The sequence below is a fragment of the Nestor notabilis genome, unplaced genomic scaffold, assembly GCF_000696875.1.
Source record: "Nestor notabilis isolate BGI_N333 unplaced genomic scaffold, ASM69687v1 scaffold14411, whole genome shotgun sequence".
Classification (NCBI taxonomy): Eukaryota; Metazoa; Chordata; class Aves; order Psittaciformes; family Psittacidae; genus Nestor; species Nestor notabilis.
The window spans coordinates 1-21797 of NW_009914312.1; the positions used below are offsets into that span (position 1 = coordinate 1).

At 39.4% G+C, this 21797-nt stretch overlaps 1 protein-coding gene across 1 annotated transcript in view; it reads left to right on the plus strand.

Annotated features, from left to right (window-relative positions):
• Positions 1-386: 386 nt before the first annotated feature.
• PPP4R2 (protein phosphatase 4, regulatory subunit 2) overlaps positions 387-21797 on the plus strand; it is a 31216-nt gene continuing 9805 nt past the window's right edge. Inside the window, exons 1-2 of the mRNA XM_010023601.1 lie at positions 387-464; positions 20011-20181. Of these exons, the coding sequence (XP_010021903.1) occupies positions 463-464; positions 20011-20181 (173 nt within the window). The 5' untranslated portion in view covers positions 387-462. The remainder of the gene's footprint in view (positions 465-20010; positions 20182-21797) is intronic.

The window sequence follows — 21797 nt, forward strand, 5'->3', positions numbered from 1 at the left end:
TCTTGGCCCCGCGAGCCCGCCTGCCTTCCGTCCCCGGCCCTCGCCCCTACCTGCTCTTCTCCTCCCTCCCCAGCCCGCTTCTGTGCTAGCTTGCGTTGCTGGCTGCAGCCTGAGGACACCAGCCTCCTTCTCTGTTGTAGCTGCTCAGAAGAAGTTGCAAATCAACTTTTGCTAGTCAGATGCATGTAGTTTCTCCACATGAAAATATTAAGTGTTTTACAGGGCTGGGAAGCTGGTGGAGCTCTTGGGAACATCTGAAGTATTGTGAAAGCGTGGAGATGATTTTGTGGGAACTGTGCTGATCATCTAGATAATTATTTTTTATTTTTGTTCTCTCCTGTTTTCTTTTACCATTCTTTTTGTGTCATTCTCATACCAACAGATTTTGAGAAGAGAGGGAAGAAGGAAGTGTGTCCAATACTGGATCAGTTTCTTTGTCATGTTGCTAAGACTGGAGAGACGATGTAAGTGTGACTCTTGGCAATCTTCAGTTGTACCTTACATCATTTCTGCATTCTAAGTCAAACGGATGCTACCTGGATTCTCTTTTTGCCTGTGTATGGCTTCCATGGGCTGAATAAGCTTGCATTAGTTCCCGTTTAATTTTGGATGGAGTAGTTTTGTTTGCTGGTAGCTTTATCTAACAGGGTTTGTATAGCTTTGTGCAGGGGGTTCTCTCAGGTCTTCTTGATCCTACTCAGTACAGGAAGCCTGTTGCTGTTTGTACATTTTATGTGACATTCAGGGTTTTTTAAGTGGGAAGTTCAGCTCACTGTGGTAATGTCTGCTGTATACTGCTGCAGTATTTGTTGTATGGAGTATCTAATATCATTATTTACATAAACATACGAATGGCTTAGATTATTTCTTTCTAGTCTTTGTACACCACGCTGTGTGCTGGTTGCATCTAAGTGCTTCTGATGAGGAGGGGAGAGCCAGTAGGTGCGTTCTGCAGAGGAGACCTATGGGAACCACTCTGTGTGTCCGTAGTCTTCCGTTTTCCAGCTCGCAGGAGTTTCGCTTTTCCCGGGCTTCCTTTCACAGCTCACCCTGGCGGGTTCCCGTCCGGAGCTGCGCTGTGGCTCGAAGCAGCCGTGCTCCTTGTCAAGGATGAGCGCTGGTGCTGCGCTGGGTGACTTCCTTGGCGGATCACTATTTGGCAGGAAGGGGAAAGGCTTCTCTGGGTGCGTTGCTATAGAGTTGCTCACTTTCTGGCTCCCAGACTGTCTCCTTGTTTTTGAGGCCTAGTGCCAGACTACAGGCTTCTGCAGGAGATGTGTGCTTTTACCAGTGTTTTGCTAGCAACCAGGGAGTGCAGGGGCTTTGTTTGGGTTTGTAGAATCCCTTTGACTTGTAAGAGGTTTGTAGCTTTTGGTGTGTGTGGTTTTTCCTTCTTCTTTTTACTCTTTCTGCAGCTTGCTGGTACTGCTTGAATTAATGGTTTTGAAAGAAAAACAAGTTCTGAAACGTACTTTGCTCTTTGAAGAGAAGGCATTGGCTCAGCAGAAACACACAACGTTTAATATTTTGGTGTAGCACTTATTTTAGAATGGGCTCACTGCGGTGTGTTTTCACTGTATAATATGTTTCAAATACTTTTCTTGTTCTGAAATATTTCTTCAGGCTAATTGTCTTGTTCTTGCTACTATTACATATATTCCAAAGTAATGTAAATAAGTGACTGTGTAGGGGCAGGTTCTTAGGAAGATGTGACACTTGCAGAATGAATAAACTCCTGACTTTATTTCCATTTAGGAAATCTAGATATTTTTATTATTATTATTATTGTTATTATTTGATTATTACAAACTATTGCTTAAACCTGAACTGGCAGCTCTTACCTGGAACTTCATGCAGACCCTGGCTGCCTATATTGCCATGGTTTTCTTTGGCTTTTTTTTTTTTTTTCCCCAAGTCTGTGGCTTTTCTTCAGCATTCTTGAACCTTTCTGTTGCATTAATTAGTTTAAGAACTGTCAGAGATGAACATCAGAAAGAATCCAATATAATCTGGAGACAGACATGGAGATACTGTTCCATGATGGTTGCTTTGCTTCCCATTATCTACCAAAGTCTCTGTTTCTTCATCAGGTATGTTTTTGTTTTCACACGTGTTAGATATCAAAGTATCAGGAAGAAATAAGTAAAAATAAAAATCTCATAGTAAACATTCATGCAGAGGTTGGTAATGTGCATTATAAGAATTTAGAGTATTTTTAGGCTTGTACAGCTTGACCACAGTGAAAGTGTTCCTGAATACACAAACCTGCTAAATACACAAACCTGCTAAATACACATTAGTTCAAAATGAGCTAAATATTCTTTATTGCCAGTTATGCAAAAATAATCTAAACCAGTAATGAACAGATTGCTTTGGAATGAGAAGATGAAATCTAAAATAATAATTTGAAGTGACATTTCATAGGATTTTTATCAAGTCCAGAGCTCAGTTTCTCAAAAAAAAAAAAAAAGTTGCCTAAGTCAGGGGTAATTACACAAATGCTTTGCAGATTTATTTGTTGAAAAACAAGGGATCATACTCAGTCACAGCCTATTCCTGAAGTAACAAACAAGTAACAATTCGAGGACCAAGGCAAATAAGGACAAGTGAAATGTGAAGTATTTTTTGCTTTGAGTTGTTGCTGTTTCTAGGAGAGTTACACAGTGTTTGGGGGAGGGATTCTCTCAGCTTTTGAACTTACTCAATGACAAATGCTGATTTTATTTATTTTAAAGATGCTATACTGCAGTTCACATGTAGACTGTTCTCACTCCCCCTCCCCATTTCTTCTGCACATAGTTGGAGCGGGTCTTGTGAATAATTAGTAAACTTAGTTTGAAAGGGTGTAATGGAGTAAATTAAAATGACTTTTAAGGTTCTCATCAAAGCATGACCATGGCATTCTTAGGTTGCTTAACAGATTGAAAGCAGAGGCTCATCTGAGGCTGATGGGTACCTCCCTCCCCCCTTTGTTTCAATGTGCTTATTCATCCGAGTGAGTTATGAACAGGTAGATGCAGGTTGAGGTTAGGCTGTAATTTTACTAGTATTTATTTCTCTTGGCAGCAGTCTTGGCTAATGCAGCTTTTGTGTCGCTATTTCACTGGGGCTTGTTGGACTGTTATGTAGCTGCTTGGTAACCTGGTGCAGGGAACTGCTCACAGTTGTAACTAACTTTCTTCTTGGCAGCATTGTTTTTAACAAGGTTCAGTTCATTGATCCAGCTTGTTTTGTCCCTGTAAACTAGTATGTCAAAGCCTAGCGTAGCTGCAGAGATGGTGCAGGGGAAGAACAAAGGGTGAGAGTTGTATGAGCCAGAACTGCAACTGTGATAAGGCTCTTCAGAGTGTGTCTTTATTTTAATTAAAAGTCTTTTTCATTTACAAGGAAGGTCTGGATTAAAAATGTTGCTAAATGTTGTTATATTATGAGCATAAATGTAACTGTGTTATCAGTACATTTCAGTAAAAGCCTGATCATGCAATCACATGTGTTAACTTCATCTATTTGAAGTTTAAACTATCTTCTTGTGCAAAGTTAACCATTCACTTAATGGTTTGTGAGATTATGGCTGAGTTTACAAGAGCCAGTCTAAACTTCCCTTATTATTGGTGAACCGAAGCACAAGTTTGATTGCTTGGCTACTTCCAAGTGTTTTTGTTTCTTAATGGTTGCTATGGTAAGACTTAGCCTTAGGTGAAATATAAAGTTTATGGTTCAACCTTTTTTAATGTTGTGTTGACTCTTAGGACTTCCTTCTCACAAGTGATGTACTACTTAACTGACTTGATGTTTTACTAAGATGCTAACATGGGATTTCCTTAGTGAGACCACGTGTAGTTGTGGAAAATCATTATAATCTCATTTTTCTCTAGTTTAAGAACAGTGTGACTGGGTAAAGTGAAGAGATACAATTTGTTAGTCTTAATACTTCATAGTGTCTGAAAGACCTTTTTAAAATAGGATCTGGTTTTGTCTTTTTTTTTTTTTTTTTTTTTGCATAAGAAATCCACTTTTTTTTTTCTGAAGTAGAAATGGCTTTAAGAGACAGTACAAAAGTCACAGCACTGCAGCATTAGAGGTGAAATGCAAAAGTGAAATACTTCTTCTGAAGAATTATAGGATATGAGGATCACTTATCAATTGTGATCTTGTCTTGTATTTAAAATCTGTTTTATCTGTTAGGAAATTCTCTTGGATTTAAAATCACTCTGCCCTTTCAATAGCAAAAGCATTTCTAAACCGTTTATTTAGGTACTTCACCAAGAAAATATAATTTGTTGGACCAGAAAGGAAAACTTTATTTTTTTCTTTGGTTCTAAATTTGAAAATAAAACTGGGGAGGGGGAAGTAATAAAAATTTTTATGTCAGTTTTCTCTGTGTTTCTCCCACTCCTGCCCTGGGGCTGGCAATCTATAAAGCACAGTTTTGATAGCTTACTATAGTGGAAAGTGTAATATAGATGCTTACTGACAGTGAAGGAGTCCAGAAATAAGTAGTGGAGTACCAAAATCTGGAGAAATGCAGTTTATAGGCAGAAGTGATTAACTGTAAAATATTTCTAGGCTTAGGTAGAGGACAGTTACCTGGCCAGGATGTAATATAGTTCTACCAGTTCTTGCCCTGAATGCAGTATAAACAGCCATTAAAATACATTTTGTTTTTATTTCTTTTAGTAGTCAGATTCTGTCCTCAGAGTTTCCCTGGAAGATCTGAAGTACTGATTTGCACCTCATCTAAGCCTGAAGACAGAAGTTGTCTCTTCTCTGCTTTCCTTCAGGACCGACTTAAATGCTTTTCTGTGTAGTTTCTTGAGTCAAGTTTAATATGTGTCATTGTAGAGCAAAGGTAATGCCTGTGGTATCATCACAGAATAGCATAAGTTGGAAGGGGCTTCCAGAGGTTGCCCAGTCAGACCTTGTATTCCAGGGAAGCCAATTCCAAAGTTAGTTTAGGTTGCTCAGGGCTTTGTGTTTATGTTTCTGAAAGTCTCCATTGGTGGTGATTCCATAGCATGTTTGTCTCTTTTGCCGCTTCACCATGTGCACTTCCATTGCAGCAACTTGGAGTTTCTCATGGAGCAGCCTTGGACTGCTGCCTCTTATCCTGCATTTGTGCGCCTTTGAAACGGCTCTGTTTCGATCCACCCTGTACACAGTTACCCCTTCAGTGGTGAAGGACAGCAGTTAGTGTGTCAGTGTGGCCTCCCGTTTTCCAGAGGAAGACACACTGCCTTAGCTTCCTGCCTACGTTGTGTGCTGCAGCTCTGTTAACCATCTTGGTGGCCTTCTGCTCATTTCACTCTTTTTGGTCTCTTCTATTGCCTGAACCCAAACCAGACATAGTATTGCAGTTATAGACACCTAAGTGTCAGGTAGAGGGGTATGAGGGGTATAATCACTTTGATACTGCAAATATCAGACAGTGTGCAGGCAGCCCCTGCCACAGGAAGGGCGCACTGACAGATGTTCAGCTTCCCGTCTGCCAGCACAGGTATTGGCCCCAGTATTGAGTCTGAGCAACACTGTCTGTACCTGATTGCAGTTACAACCACAGTGGCTTCTGTGTTGGACTGATGGTCCACTGAGTCTGTAGCTACTCAGCTTAGCTACAGAGATGCTGTGGGAGATGGTGCTGTATGTGTTGCTTCAGTTACATGTCCACTGACCTGTTAGGTAGATCAGGAACATTTGCTGTTGGTAAATTAATACAGTTGTAAGTTACGTAACTGTACTTCTACTTAAGTTAATGGCAAGAAGAATTTTTGACCCTTTGATACTGTTTCATGTACCCTGTGTAGCAGTGAACTTTTTTTTTTTTAAAAACTGCATTTTTTGAGCACTTGTTTGGATTAGTTTAGCTTTTATGCTATTTTGTAAGAGCAGTGAAATAGTTTGTCAGCTGGAGAAAAGACGCGAGGGGAGATACCTTAGCAATGAACATGAATGAGACTATGTTCCTGTTCTCTGCTTCAGTGTTTTAATGGTGTATTCTGAACTCCTATATAGTAGGTTCCTTTCTTACATTACAAATATGCAGATGTTCTTGGTCATATGTCCTTAAGCTTATTTCATATGCTTAAATTTGTCTGCTATAAAAAAAGACTGTTCTCTGGTTGTATTCAGCCAGCAGTTTTGTTGCTTGTCGTGTATGCTAGTATTTTTTGACTAGTTTGAAAACTTTGTTCTGATTTGGAGGCAAATCATTATTTGGAAATCTGCAGAACTATTGTGGTAATGTAATTCCATATGATTTAAAAAAAACCCAACAAAACAAAATACCAAACCATTCTCAAGCTACTGCAACAAGAAGCTGGGTAATACTTGCTGAAAGCAGTCTGTGTGCCTTTGTTCGTAGTGGCCTCTTCCACTTCCATGTTCTCAGTGAAGCAAGAGATGTGAGTAAACTTCCTTGCATTGTTTCCTGCTATTATTCTTCACTAACTTCATTCTGCTGAGCGTCATTCTACTGACACTGTGTTTTCTGTTTTATAATCCACGGATGCCTCCAGAGGACAGGAGTCTCAGTTGAAAAGCCTGCTGATTTATCTTTGTAAAGGATGGTTTAGCTTCCTTGCTTTTCTTACTGATCTGACAAAAAATTACATATAATAAAATGTACAGTTGTAGTACTTGAGGGGAGTTAGTTGTGATTCAGGTGAAATCACTTGCTCCTTTAGGAAGCATGCACTGTTGTAGTGTTTCATTTTAAATGCTGCCACTTCATATCTGTTGGGAGTGGGGTTTACAGTATAAAGGTCAAGCTTTAACTGCTGTTATAAAATGTGCATGATAAACTGGTCCTAATAAACTTTAGTCTCTTTCTAGAATACGCATGTAAGGAAAGACAAAAGGCCAGCTTCTCACAGAAATGTTAACTTTTCAGTGTCATTGGACTATTGTAACTGCAAATGTAATGTATGCGCATGCAGACTTGCAGTATTAAGTACATTTCTTCCCTGTTGCTATGTAGTCTGTTTTCACAAACATGCTCCCTGCTAGTCTTTCTGAAGACAGCTCACTGTTATTTTGCACAGAAGACCACCCTGCCACTTACTCCATAGCAGTTGATACAGCTGCATGTGCTTCTGATTCTGAACTTTGGTACTATTCTGTTGGCATCCTAATACTCTTCAAGCTCAGTTCTTCTGCATTGCTCAATTGGATTTGTTCTCATCCTCAGAATTTGTCTCAGTTCTTACCTTTAACTCTCAGTAATGTTTCTTCACAGCTGTGGTGGCTGCTTCAGTATCACCTCTGTGTTCGAGTGGGCCCCAAGCCCTCCTGTTCCATGGTGGTCTTGCTTGTGGCTATTTAATTTGAAGTACTTTCCCAGATATTTGGGGGGTGTTCCCTGCATGTTACACTTTACAGCAGCAAGGATGTTTTCCTGTTTCGACCTTGTGATTGATGAGCCTTGGTACCTCTTCCATCTGCAGATTTTGGGAAGATTCATGCTCAGTGGCGTATGTTGGGGGTAGGGGGGGAAGGAACAAGGTGAATGCAGAAGGGAGGATAGAAGCAGTCTGGTTGTCTTGGGCGGTGATGGATTATCAGGTTTGTGGATAAACCAGACTGATGCTGCTTTTCCACAAAGCTGGCATGCGTCTGGCAGGTCTCAGTTCTAGAAATAGTACTATCTGAAGACAGTGACAAGCTTTCCATGCTGGCTACACCTAATGAGGCTTTGCTCAGAAGTGGTAAGGGAGTGCAATGACGCAGAAGCACCTAATGCCTGTGCATTAGGTCACTGAGGTAGGGTACACCTTCTGAACCCAAGCTTAGTGTGTGTCACCTGAACTGCCCTGTGTAGAAGTCAGTTGTGTGGTGCTTTTGTCCTGGTTTGGAAGGAATTAGTGATAGAAGTGCAACTTACCTGATCCTAGTCATACTGCTTTCAGACTTGAGTAAAGCCTGGGTTATCAAGGATGTGCATGCACTGCAGGCACAGGAATACAGGGCAAAGTAAACTCAGATCCAGAAGAAGTTGCCCACGGTGCATTTTCCTTAATCTGGTTTCTCAGCTTTATTGTTCAATATAGTCAAGATGTGATAGTATTATCTCAGTGTGGTCTGCTGCTCTTCTGTGGTAACCTGTGGATCTGTATGCACTGATCACTTGTCAGTGAGAGCTACACTTACCAGCTGAGTTACAGCATTTCTTTTGTTCATTTCATTATTCTGGGCAAACTGGTGATACTGGGAACCACTTCAGTGTCCTGTATTAGTACGTATGTGGAATTTAGTTAGTGTGGGGAATAGGTGATGTATTTATATAAGAAATTACCCAAACATTAATTTTATATTACTGAGTGGTTTTTCTATAGGTAGCTCCTGTAGAGGTGGTAGTTTTAACTTGTTGCAAGTTCAGAAAGACTCAAATAAGCTTCACCTATTGCATACTTTTCTTAAATTTTGACTCCTGGGCTCCTGCTGTATAGCTTATTGAGAAAGCATTATCTATGTAATGCTTCTGTATTCTGCCTGCATCCAATCCAGACTGTTACAGAATTATACTGTGCCTTTGCCTGATATTTTTCTGTGCAATATCTATTGAATGGGCTGTACTCTGAATTGTGCTCTGCTGCAGAATTTCTGTTACACAGTGCACAGCATCACTCTTGAAACATGCCTCAGCAAACGCTGATCTGTTCAGTCAAATTTAATCTGGAATAGAAATAAGTAAAAACTAAGAATAATCCACTGAATTGTTAGAGTTGAAGTAAACATGACTGTCTGAATTTCAGCAAAATGTCCAATTGTGTTGAAGGCAGATCTGAACTGTGTAAGTGGTTTTGGAGAGGTATTTTGCCACAGATAATGCCTATCTGCTACTGACGATCTGTTCGGCTGGTGCCGTTCAAGTGCAGCTCCACTTATCTTTGGTAGAGCAGATGAATATGGATGTTCTTAAGGCTCCTGTGCTTGGAACTTGCGAGGGAAGTCAGATACCTTCCCTCCTCCTGAACTTTTTGTGCTAGTTGCTCATTGGTTACAATTCTAAGGTTGATGTGAGTGTACTTTAATTGAAGTTGAAAAATTAAAAATTCAATTTCAAGAATATAGTCACTGGAATCATGCCTCTGAAATTATTATTCCTACTATAGTTTGTGGTAGCAATAATGTAAGACTTTGATGCAGTTAAGTGTTGCAGAAATATGTAGTCAATTACCTAGTCCCTGTCCTGAAGATAAATTCTACTAAAATGGGTTGAGAGAACAGTTGCCGTACACAGGTGGTTACTGAGAGTTCCCAACCATTCTGTGTGTTTTATAATTCACTTATGCAGGAAATACTACTTAGAAGATCGTCAGTCAGATTACAAAGTGCATGGAACTCAAATGATTTAAATAATCCAGTACAAAGGGTGTAATGAAATGATTTTCACAGGTAAATGTACTAATTACACAGAACATGGGTAAAAAAAATGATCCAGGACTAGAGCAAGAAAACTTGTTGGGGTAAAGTATCCTGTAAAATAGGTGACAGCAGGAAGATGCTGTGCATGTATTGTTTGGTGTAAGTTTGGTATTCCCTAAACTAGTTAGCTAAATTGTAAATAAGTGTAGTTGATGCTGCTCAGATGGGGAGATGTGGCTGGTATTTGATGCTTATCCAGAAGTCTGTTTGTAAGACTTGGAGACCATTGTAGTTGGTGTGCACTTCACTGGAAAGTCAGTATGTGAGGTGATCCTTGTAATAAAACTTGAGATTTGTAAGAAATGTTATTTGATTATCTGCATTAATGAAATTATATGAAGAAACTAGAAGGTAAGACTTCATTGGTACAGAGTGCAGAAGCATAGTAAGTGTGATAGTCCAGTAAATACACCAGTTTATTCTTACCAGCTAAGGGTAACTTCAAGTAAACTTTCAGGTGGAAGAGGGAAATTTAATGACAATACCATCTACTTTTACTTTTGTCTTTATAGATAAGCCACTGCCAGTGGTTTGTGGAAGTTCTGAAGGCTTTCAGTTACTTTGTATTGCTTTCCACTCAGTTACAAAGAATTTAATTCTTGAATGAATAATCTGTCATAAACTTGTACTTTTGTTCTGTGGTCCATTTTTGCCTTTAAAATAGAAATTGAGAGGTGCTCGAGCTTGTATTTAGGTAAGAATATTAAGAAATACAGTTTCTTGGAAGATTCTGAGTCCTGGTCAGATTTTCTCTGTCCTGGGGAACAGCTGTATTCTGTTGGAGTCAGCTGAATATTTATCAGCAGAGATCAGAATTAGTCCCTTGATGATTACAAATACTACTTTAATGTTTTCATCAGCTGTCTGTTTCCATAACTAAGTCTTAGTCTTTGTTGTTCCTGGCAATAGCAGTAGTAAATTGCAAGTAGTAGAGAGGTGAAGGCTCATACTACCAAAGTAGATGTAGTTCTAATGTATTACAGTTTCTGTGGTTCTGGAATGGGCTCATCATGCTCACAGGAAGGAGAGCAAAGACTTAATTTAGGCTGACAACAATCAGCGAGTGAAAATGGAAAAACACCTCCTGTGCTTGTGGGAAATAAACAGTTTTTCCTCTTTTGAGCTTTTCAATATATTTTTAATTAAAGTGAAAGGTAACAACAGGTCAAATGCTACTGAAGATAAAATGTGAGAGCGTTTTACATGAGTTACCACGTGAAAGTGAACAGGATGCTTCCCCAGGAAGATGCTTGCTAGCGTGTGTCTGAACAGGAGCATACCCTTTACACCAAAGCACATGGGTTCAGTAAATTCACTCTGCTTTATCACCTGAAGTGTAACGTTTATTGCTCATTCAGAAACACCGATAAAGAATCCAGCACTTCCTTATGGTTTTAATTTAAGCCTTAGGTTGGAGGGTTTGTCTGCTTGCCAGAAGCATTTAAGAAAATAGTCTGCACTGATGCACGGGGGATTTTATGGTATAAATCTGTTGTCATTGTTTGGAGTTCCCTGTGTTAATCTGCACTGTGTGGATGGTGAAAATGGCAACAGTGTGCAAAATGAGGACACTAAAATAAAGGAAGTAGAAAAATAAGTTCTAGATTCAAAGAATATTTGAAGCAAGAGTGGAATTATGTAAGATGCCTTCTTTTATCTTACTTGAGAGCAGCTGCTTAAGGGAATGGCTCTGCTCTCTACGAGTCACAGCTCAGATCTTACTCTTCTTATCTGTAGCATAATTTTGTGGTTAGATTAGTGATGTGCTTCACCTCCCTGTGTGTGGGATCACAGGAATGTGTGGGAACAGCAGAGCAGGCTTGTCCTTTTTGGTGTAGACCAGATAGAAGGTTAAGTATGTGGTGGAGCAGCACCTCCCTCTCTGTGCTGTGACGACATCCCTGCAGTGTGGCTCATCTCCTGCTCGTGGGAGTTCAGTGCTGCCCCCTTTCTACCCCAGAACTGTTCAGAGGTATCTTCTGAACAAATTGAAAGCCATTTCTCTACCAGTGAGTACTCCATGTTAGGAAACAGTCTTGATTATTTTTATTATAAATAGTGAAATAGTAATTCCTGTAAAAAGCTCTTGCATTTGACACTTAATATTTTGGTTTGTTTTTTTTTTTTTTTAAATGAAAATGCTGGGGTTGTGTTTTACCAGCAGTTCTTAACATTTTTAGCTTGTGCACCCCTTTCTATCTAACTGTGTACTTCCATGTATCCTTGTTTATACCAAATTAATGTATCTGAAATTGGTGTGTGCTAAGTAAGGTGAAGATTAAAAGAAAACAACAAAGTAATGGAGGGAATAGGCTCTCTCTGCTGCTTACCTGTCTCAAAGAACAGCAATAATGGAGTAACGAGGTGAGTGAGGAGCATGGCCTTAGTCTCCCTTCCCCCAGAGGACTGCAGTCCATCAGTTGCTCTGCACAGTTCTAGCTACTGACTGTCCTGGAGAGTGCTCAGCTTGCTGTGCTGCTGCCAGGAAGTGGGACAGTCAGTCCTGGGACACTGACTCCCTGGGGCTGCCCTTTCTGCAGCCTGGGAGAAGGCAGCCAGCCTGCAGCAAGGTTCTGTGCTCTCTGGTGGCAGAGGTGGGCCTCTGTTTTGAGAAGTGGTGTGTTTTGTTTTGTCCACAATATTCCTGAGTGGATATATCTTGCATGGAGACTGTGGAAGAAAAAAGAAAGCTTTGCCACCTTATGCTGAGGTTTGGATTGGATATGTGATTGCTGGGTGTGCTTCACTCTGTGCCTTTGACTTTTCGAAGAGTTTCGGAGATCCCATTGATAGACCAGAGTAGAAAAGGAATTAACTTGTTTTGGGTGAAACTTTAATTTGCTTCTGACAGCCTGGGGAAATCACTGTCTTAGAGTATATCTTCATCTGCTAAGAGCTCTAGAGCAAGGCACAAAAGAGAAGAATCAATTATTAAAGTTATTTCACTTAAAACCACCTGTTTCCTACTATAAGTCTCTGTGGGAGTGTAATCTAAGTCAGCAATAAATGGGGGGAAGCTGATAAAAGTGACTCATCTCTCTTATGTGTTAAGTGAATCCCTCCGAGATTATCCTCTGTGTTCTCAGGATTTTGCGTTAAAATCAATTTAGTTCAACATTAAGTGTTTGCCTCCTAAATACACTATTTTGTACTTTAATTTCTGCTTGTCAGAGCGCTAACAGTACAAGGGTGGAGAGGGAAGTGCTTCCTTCTTTTACTAAGTTCTTTTATAGCCTGTTCAATGAACAGAATCAATAGTAAATCTACTTTGTTTTCATTTCATGTTCTTTGTGGTATGTCACATCTCTCCAAAACAGATGGCGTCCTCTTTAAAATTTAAACCAAGTAATTTTGTAATGAACTTACACACTAAAGTCTGAAGGCAGACATCCCACCAGGACTCCTGGGACTCTTAATGTTTTAAGTACATAGCTAAGTCTCTAGAAGCTTAGTATCCCTTCAGTATAATGTTTTTCTTAATTAAACCTGTAATCTGTGAAGCAATTCCAGAAAGATTTATGAAATAATTGCAGTATGTTCATTTCAGGAGGTTGCCTTATTTCAGGCACTCTGAATTCTTCTTGTTCTTCAGTTAATGTTAGGTTTTGCCTGTTCACCTTCCATGGGGCTTGTTGAAGTTTGAAACCTAAAATCCTGTAAAATTTGTCAAAAGGTGTAAGCCAAATATACTGCTTTAGTGATACGGCTGACCCTTTCATACAGTTGCTAAAAAGGGAGGTGGGTAACTTACCCCAATTGTCTTCTGTGCTTGTGGAGACTTGCAGTGGAGTTTACACTTAATGTCCCAAGTCATGTAGTAATGTTGGGGACCACTGTGTTGTAGTAAAGCCTTCCAGTATAGTGCTACATACACTTGTTTGACATTAGTAGTTTTCCTTAAGCATAGTAGGGAAAGCACTGTGTGTGTATGAAGGAGATGGGGATTTGCAGTTACAACTTCATCTTTCCTTGTTCTAGTTCTCTGAAAGTTCATGTGTTTCTGTGATTCCCCAGATTGAAAGATTTTGCTCTCTCTTTCAGGTTTTAAGTTGTCTTTCACACTTACTTCTGTGACCTGGCTTTTAATGTTTGTTAAATGTTTCAGGCTTTTTGCTCTCCTTGAAATTTCAAGTCTTCCAAAGTGAATATACCAAGTGGCAAAAGAATCAAATATAGAAACTTGCCCAATGCTTGGAGGAAAATAATCAGTTAATTCAGTGGCATACAGATACCATCTTGATAGTGCAAGCTATTGACAGAGGATTCTATTTCACAATTATCAGTGCTGTAAGGGAGAAAGCTGCTTTCTCGGTTTCATCAGTGCAAACATTTTGAGTAAGCAGGAGATAAGGGAATGGGGGTTTTGTGCTCTGGGAGTGATAGGATTAGATTATTTCCATGTCAAATGTGATTTTTGGTTTTGATATGCATGTTTGGAAAGATGAATTCTGTGCAAATCATGTTAGTAGAGAAGCAATTGTACCTTGCAGGCAACTCTGCTAGCAATTCATCTTTTGAATCAAAGCATAGCATCAGGTTGCTCCAACTGCTTTCTATTGAAGTTGACCTCTGTCCCGTGTTGAAGAGTGCTGTTTAGCAAATAGAATGGATGGGTTCTAAACTTGGTTGGTGTTGCTTGGCCAGCTGTGGTGGATCTGCACTAAAAGGATGAGTTCCAACAGAAAATCATGTAGTTCAAGTACAGGTGTGAAATGGTTTGCTTTTATTGGAGAACAAAGTTATTTACGATGGTGTTTTTTCCTTGTATCCACCCTGTCTACATGAGTCAGGGTTTGAGGTTTTTTGGGGGGTTTCTTGGAATTTTTTTTTACTCTTCCTGCCCCATGCAGTTGCTTCTTTTTGCTGCCTTATCAACTTCCTGTGAATAAGTACATTATTGTAGTACTGTTCTGTCTGTAGAGTTCCCTTACACTCCTTCATGCCTTACTTACTAAAGGCTTAACTTTCTTGTCCCCGCTGAGTAATACTAACCCATCCTGGTTGTCTTGTGAGTTGTGGGGTGGATTTTTTTCTTTAACTTTTATTAGTGGGAGGTTTTTTTTAGCCTTATGTTGCTTCTCATTATATGTAAATATTCTCAAAACTTGCTTATGTTTCTCATGTTCTTGGCTGTTTGCTCACGTGCTGTCTGCTTTCCTGTTCAATTTCTGTAAAACACAACCAGGTATATTCAAACACCAAAGTCTCCTCCATCCGTGTTTCTCTGTTATGTTTCTGATTTTTACCTGAATGGCAAGTCAGGGGCTGCATTCTGATGCTGTATTATGGTGCTATGTCTTCTCATATCTTAAAGCACAGTTACTGGCATACATTTAATCTAGGACCTAGTATCATATGTAAGTAATGTACAAAGCCTGAAATGCTGGACTCTGATGCTTCTATGCTTTCAGCTGTTGCTTGGCTATTAAAGGTGCATTTTAAAGAAAAAGATAAATTGTTGAGTTAAACTACTAGCACTTACATTGGTCCTGGGAGAATATGGGATGTATCGCTCTGCTATGGTGTATATATATCATAGATATATCTATACAAGTTAGAGCTGTGAAGTGTGCTTTTGTGGCTTCTTTTCAGCCGTTCATTACTGCCTCTGGTGACATTTTTCCTTGCTAAGTACTTTTTTAATAAAACCAATTTCTTCCTCTTACTTCCTGTATGTCAGAGCAAAACCTTTAGGTTGCTATAAGGGAAGGATGGTGCAGGAGCTGGCCCAGAGGAAGCAGAGGACTCTTAAGGAAAAATGCAAGCTTATGATGATTTGGAGTATCTGTGAAACTACAGGCTCCTTAGCCGAGGGGAGATGAACTTGTACAGGTATATTTACATAGGATGACCCAGGCACTGTAGTGAAAGATGCTTTAGATATACATAAAATGTAAACAGAATCAATACTCTCATTGTCTACAATAGAATGAAAGTCCACTGAACCCAAATGCTTTAGGATCAACTGATTTTTTTTAAGCATTGTTTCTGAAGATAATTTTGCACATCATACAATGTTCACAGGACTTTTAGTTTTTAAGTGGCTATAAAAGAGCTCTCAAAGTTGCTAACAGCAAAGTTAGTGGACAGGAAAAGCATGAAGAAGACATCAGTGTGTGTTTAGAAAAGGCTGATTATGTGCAATGCTGAGTGGGAAGAGCAAGTATTTATTAACAAGCCTGCTCAGAAGAAAACATGAATAGTATTTTCTCCATGGAATTTCTTCAATTTAGTTTCATTACAGAGTTTCCAGTGTTGGTCAGTTATTTTCCAGTGTATAAAACTTAATGAGGCTGTACATAAAGCTGTGCAGAAGAGTGTTCTTTCGCTTCCATTTGGCTCTTCATTTAACTGCAGAAGGTATTGACCAAACTTTGCTTATTCTCGGTGTCTTCCGTTTGGTAACAAAGCAGCTACAATAGAGGTCTTGCATCCCAATTGCCATTGGAGTTGGAGAAGATTTTTCCTTTTCTTGAAAACTGGTATTTGCCGTTGGCTTATCTCTTCTCACTACTGCTGTCTGCCTTTCTAAGTGACCAGTCTTTCAGTGAATGCTGATGACTTAATGTGTCAAGGTGTAGCTATGGATTGCTGTGATAATTAGGAGGATATGACATTTTTAATCTTAATTTTTATGCTGTATTGGCTATTAGTTTTACCTGTTTTTAATCGTTTTTCTCTATGGATGAGATGCGAGTTTCAAGTGTTCAGCTGATACCAGCTTCTCCATGACGCTTTTACAGACTGGTAAAACAGGAAAGGTAACTTTCCTCTTTTTTCATCACTTCCACTGGAGTAAATGGAAATTAAGCAAATCTTACCCTGCAGAAATGAGTTGGTTTTGGTCAAAAGTGAGTGAATTTAAAATAATGATTTTTCTTTTTTCAGATACAAGTCAGATACTTTTGTGTAGGTTGATTTGAGTGTAATCTTTCATAAACAGTTTTAAAAGTGTTCTTTATCACAAGTGTAGATAAGTTTCTTTAACAAATATACATAATTAAGCTTGCTTGAATTAAGATTCTTTTATATAAATCCTTTATTCATCCATCTTGTGTATTTTGTTTCTTTTCTGAGTACTTGTTCAGAGTTACCTTAAGGTAGAGGCTGAGTATGCTGCTGTATGGGAGGTGGACTGTCAGTGTCAGATAACTTTGTGTTAGATGCTGCTGTTGCAGAGGAAGGGACTGGATTTGAAGGAAAAAGAAGCAGTTGCAGTTCTGGGTGAAAGCAGAAGCAGCAGAAACCAGCTTTCCAGCACTGCCCCCCTTTGCTTTTCAAGTATTTTCTTCTTACTGTAGGAATAGTGTGTAGTTGTGCCCCCTTCGTAGAAGCCTGGCGCAAGACACAGAACGATAAGTAGATGATGTAAGAAAGAGGGGAAGAGGGACTGTTGCTTACTAGGTTGGCAGGAAGAAGGTAACTGAAGGATGGTGTGCACAAGTTAGAGATTCTTCATCCTAGGATGATGATAGAAGTGTCAGGCCTAAAAGAGAAAAGTGACCTGCATTGTAGACTCCAGAAACCTTCCTCTTTCTTCCTGCCTTCCAGGAATCCACTGTGTTTCCAGTGCATGACTGAATTTTGCCTACACTATCGATGAGTCTGGAGCTGGTTCAGTCTTCATGGTACAAATAGTACTTCCTGTTGAGTGGCTGGAGTTTGTGTGACATTGGTACTGGGATAAAACTTCATCAGAAACTAGTTGCATAGATGGGAAGTGCTTCAAGACCATCATCTAAATAGCATATTGTAATGTCTAAATTGCAACAGTGGGCTCAGGAGATGTAGAAGCATGAGACACCTCTGACTTGTAACTGCATTTTGTATTATAAACAACTGCTTCCATCTATGATTTGAAATGTGAACTTACCACTTAACTTTTGACCAGTTAGCTTTCACACTGCTAGTAGTGCAGCAGGGAGTTTGGCAGTGTTGAGAAAAACCTGCTTGAGAAACAGAGTAAATGTCTGAACAGCAAGCTTGGCCTGAGCTCCTGCTGCTGTGGTTACGCTGCTGCTAGCAACAGCTTGTTTAGTTGATCTGAAGTTGGTGTTGCTATGTCTGGGTTAGCTGTATTCTGGCTTGTGACTGCAGGATCAGTTTATCCTTAAACTCTGCTGTTTCTGTCTGTAAGCTCTGGACTGTGTCACCTGGTTGGCAGTCACTTACCAAGTGTATTTGAAATACAGGATGAAAGAGGCTTGTTAATGTCACTAGTGCGGTGTATTGCAATGCAAGTTTTTAGCCTTTATATAATTTGAGGAAATACTAAATCAAATTACTTGTGTTTAAAACAAGTGACGGTTTTCTGGACTTCAGCGTAGGGGCAAAATTGTCCATTCTTTGTTTTCTCTAGCTTTAGCACTGTAAAGAGGAGCTGGTGGGCACTGCTGTCAGGTAGTGGATTGCCATTTTAGACTTTGGTTTATTTCAGCAACAGAACACTGGGTAAACAGTCTGTGAAAAGATAAGTTTTAATATTTAGCAAGAACGAAGTAACAATGAAAACAAAGAACAGCTCAAATTTTAAAGTGTGGAAAAAATATCTAAATGGGGTTGTCAAAGAATATTTAGAGTAATAGTGGAATCTCCTTTCATGAGGCAAGTAAAGCTCTTGGGATGCTCTGTAGGGAGTAATCCTACTCTGGATGGAGTTATTTACTGGGTCTTTTCTGTCTGTGTTTTCTGATGTGCTTATGTATTAAATCTGATTTATTATGCAAGCTTTGGTATCATGGTGGTAGCACTGCAGAGTTGGATAGCTTTTTAATTTAACATTTGTAGTAGTAATGCCTAATACCGTACACCGGAAACATTATAGTAGTCAGCTTTGGCTGTATAATGCTGATTGGAGCAATAATCCAGTGAGACTCAATGATGCTGTATAATTTATCCATGACATTCCCTTTTGGGACCTTGTTTCTTATTACTTTCCATTTTTGTTTCTTGTTCTATTATTCGCTAAAGCCTGTGCTCTCTGTTTTGAGGTGCTTAGTGATTTCTTGTAAGGAAAAAGGAAGCTTGCTTTCCTCATCAGATTCCCCCATTCTTGCAGATTTATCATTCTTAATAAAAGGCCAGGGGTTATTTGAATCTCCGAAGGTAAACCTGAGCTAAGCTTTCCCCCTCTTTATCTCATAATTACTTCTTTGAGACCAAGGAGAAAATGAAGGCAAAGATAACATGGCAGTGTGTTTCTGGTGAAAGTAGGCATATGTGACTTCATTGGCCTGTGGGTTTATATTTGGTAGTACCAGTGCTTGGGAATAGTGTGCAGGAAAGAAGTGTTGTCACTTTGCTGGGGAGTCACCACATGTAGCTCGCAGCACAAATGGTTGCATCAGCCCAACAGAAGGTCAGATGTTATGTGGGGTTGAAAATAGTCAGGGCTGTTTAAGATAGCACTGCTACCAGTGACAGCCTGTAGAAATACAGCCTTTGGCTAAATAGAATTTCTTTCAGCAGCAGTTTAGATCTTGTGCTTGTTTGATTTGAGCCTCTGCTTCCAGATTGCATATGCTACAGATAAATGTAAAAGATAGTTTCTCTCTTTCTTTATTGTTGGTTTGTTATTCTCCCTGTTTCTTCTCTTCTTCCATCAGCATCTTCATCTTGCATCAGCATTAATAGAATAAAATTGATAGTAACTGAGCTAAATCAGTTGCTTTCAGCTCGCTCTTCCCTATGCTGCGAAGAAATGCAGCAGCCAGAGGAGGCTCAGAACTTCTGGCTGTTGTGTAGGGCAATGGGTGTAGAGGGGCTTTCTCAGCACTTTCCCACTTTGCCCATTGTATGCAGTGTGAGACACATGTTTGCTTGAAAATCTCAGTATCTAAAATTCTATAAATGATAAAGCTTCTAAGTTGTAAGGCAGAAGGTACTTTGGAAAGACCTTAATTACTTACTGTTGTGGGAATGTTTTTCAGGAGTCAAAGTTGTTTTGCTCAAATGTTCATCAGCATGTTCTAACTGTTACACAAAATATTTGCCTTTCTGAGGAAAAGAGTGCTATTAAATGCTTTTAAGGTGCCTGGATACTGAGTAGTTAGTTACAAAAAGCCTTTCAGTAACACTTTGTAACTGAAGCAGATAATGCTGTGTACAATTGCTGTGTGTTTTCCAGACTGGGAACACAGCTTTTCTTTGCATTTTTTTTTTTTTTTTCTTCTTCTTGTTTTTGTTTTTCCCTCCTTCTCCTGGGTGCTCAGTGAAGGCTTTAGGTGGCATGTAGGCTCACTACATGGTAACCTGTAGAAGGTGCACAATGGTAAACTACATTACTTACACGGTAAACTGTGTAGAATGTGCATGTATTTCACATTGAGGTTTGAATTGTAAGTGGGTATTGGTTCTCTAAGGAAATGGCTTACCCTGTTGTTAATGGCAATTGACTTGCATAATATTGTTCTTCTGTAATTATTTGAATAGTTATCATGCTTTAAAATCAGGAAGAAAAATAATACTGCCTTACTTGCCTCATTTATCTTAGAACTGGCAGAACCAGCATGAACGTTGTTTTGCAAACATAGTTACACTGGTTTTCTGTGGATTTAGGGCTGACTTGCATATGTCTTGTGTTTTCTGCAGGGTTCAGTGGTCTCAGTTTAAAGGCTATTTTATATTCAAACTGGAGAAAGTAATGGATGATTTCAGAACCTCAGCTCCTGAACCAAGAGGGCCCCCCAATCCAAACGTGGAATATATTCCCTTTGAAGAGATGAAAGAAAGAATCCTGAAAATTGTCACTGGATTTAATGGGTATGTATAACTGGTTTTATCAAGTCAGGATAAGAGAATGTGTTTTCCCAATTTTAGTATCTGTCTACATGTACCTTGGAAATACGTGTGTCGTGGTTTAAGTTAGCTGAACCCAAGACAACATGATAGGATTTTCAGAACTTTCACTTGATTTTCTGTCTTTGAATGAAAATTAGCACATCCTATGACACGTCAATCACTTCAGTGTTTCAATATGCAGTTAGTTTTTAAGTAATACAATTCAATGCAGCATGGCATCACTCTGTGTTTAACAGGTAAAATAGTAAAGTTATGTTTCTTTCAATATGTTTTGAAATACCCAATTGAAAAGTTTTTTTGTGTTTAGTTCTCGGCTGCTTTGTGGCAGTTCAGTAGCTTTTGAAGAAGTGATACTGTGATGAACCTGGCGTGGCCAGGAAGGCAACCTGTCCCTGGTTTTAAACTCTTAAATTGTGCCAAATTCAAAGTTACGAATCGAGCAATACATGCTGAGAGACTTAGGGTATTTGAACTATTGCTGACAGTGTCTTAAAAAGTGTATTCCCTTTGCTGGCTTCATAATTATGAAAGTTTTGTTTCCTTCAAAATAAAGCTCCTGATTTATTTTGGTGTCTTATTTGGTGCGTCTGTGTTTTAATAGCTTGTGTAGTATTGTTCTTGTTTCTAGCCTGGATGACATGCTTCCTATAAGCTGAGTCATCCCGCTGTGGGTCTCAATGCTTGCAAGAGACTTTCAGCATTTTTCTCAGCCTGACAGTAAATATCCCTGTAACCCCTATGTTCCAAGTTTGCAGGTGGTACTGACATGTCCTTAGTATCATCTTTGATGCTAGGTTAATAATTTTTACTGTCATTGTTCCATGCTACTTAATTTATTTGCAGTTTAAGCGTCTCATAAATCAGATCTCATCTTCCCTCCTGCTCTCCATTGTTGTTGTGTAAGATACTTCTAAGAATGTGAAATTCAGCAAGTTCTCAGCTACCCACTATTTATAGCAGGCTGCTTCACTGAAGTAATTTATAAACAAACCTAGCCTTTATGCCTCTCTCCCACCTCCCCCAGCTTTTTGTTAAGGCTTCTCTGCCTACAAAATCTGTAATGTTCTCACAGGGAGAAAGCTAATGAATGGGCTGCTGTTATCTTCTCTTGTTCCAAAGTGTACTAAACAAACCTCTGGATAACAAGTGTGGAGCTTACTCTGTGGCCCTGCTATTTTGATCTATTGCTGTAACACTTAAGAGTGCTCAACTTCCTCATACTTTGAAGTGAACCACCCAGTCTTTGAGGAAGCAAAACTGTGTGCGTTAGTTACCTTAGAGAAAATAATACTTCGGGATGTTTCAGAAGCTAGGGTTGTAGAATAGCTTATTTAGTAAATCCTGTAGCTCCCACAGTGAGGATATGGTTGTGAAAGCTGAATCGTGGTTATGTGTCCAAAAAGTACCAACAAGCCAGGTTTTGGTTTTTGCAATTGGATATACTTACGCTTCTTGTTTAGAGTTGTTGATGCTGTTTCAGGGTGCATAGTGGAGAGGGAAGCTACTTGATTTGACTTTATTATTAGGATGGTTTTATTGGTGTTTGTGTAAGAGTGAGGGTAAGAGATCAGAAACAG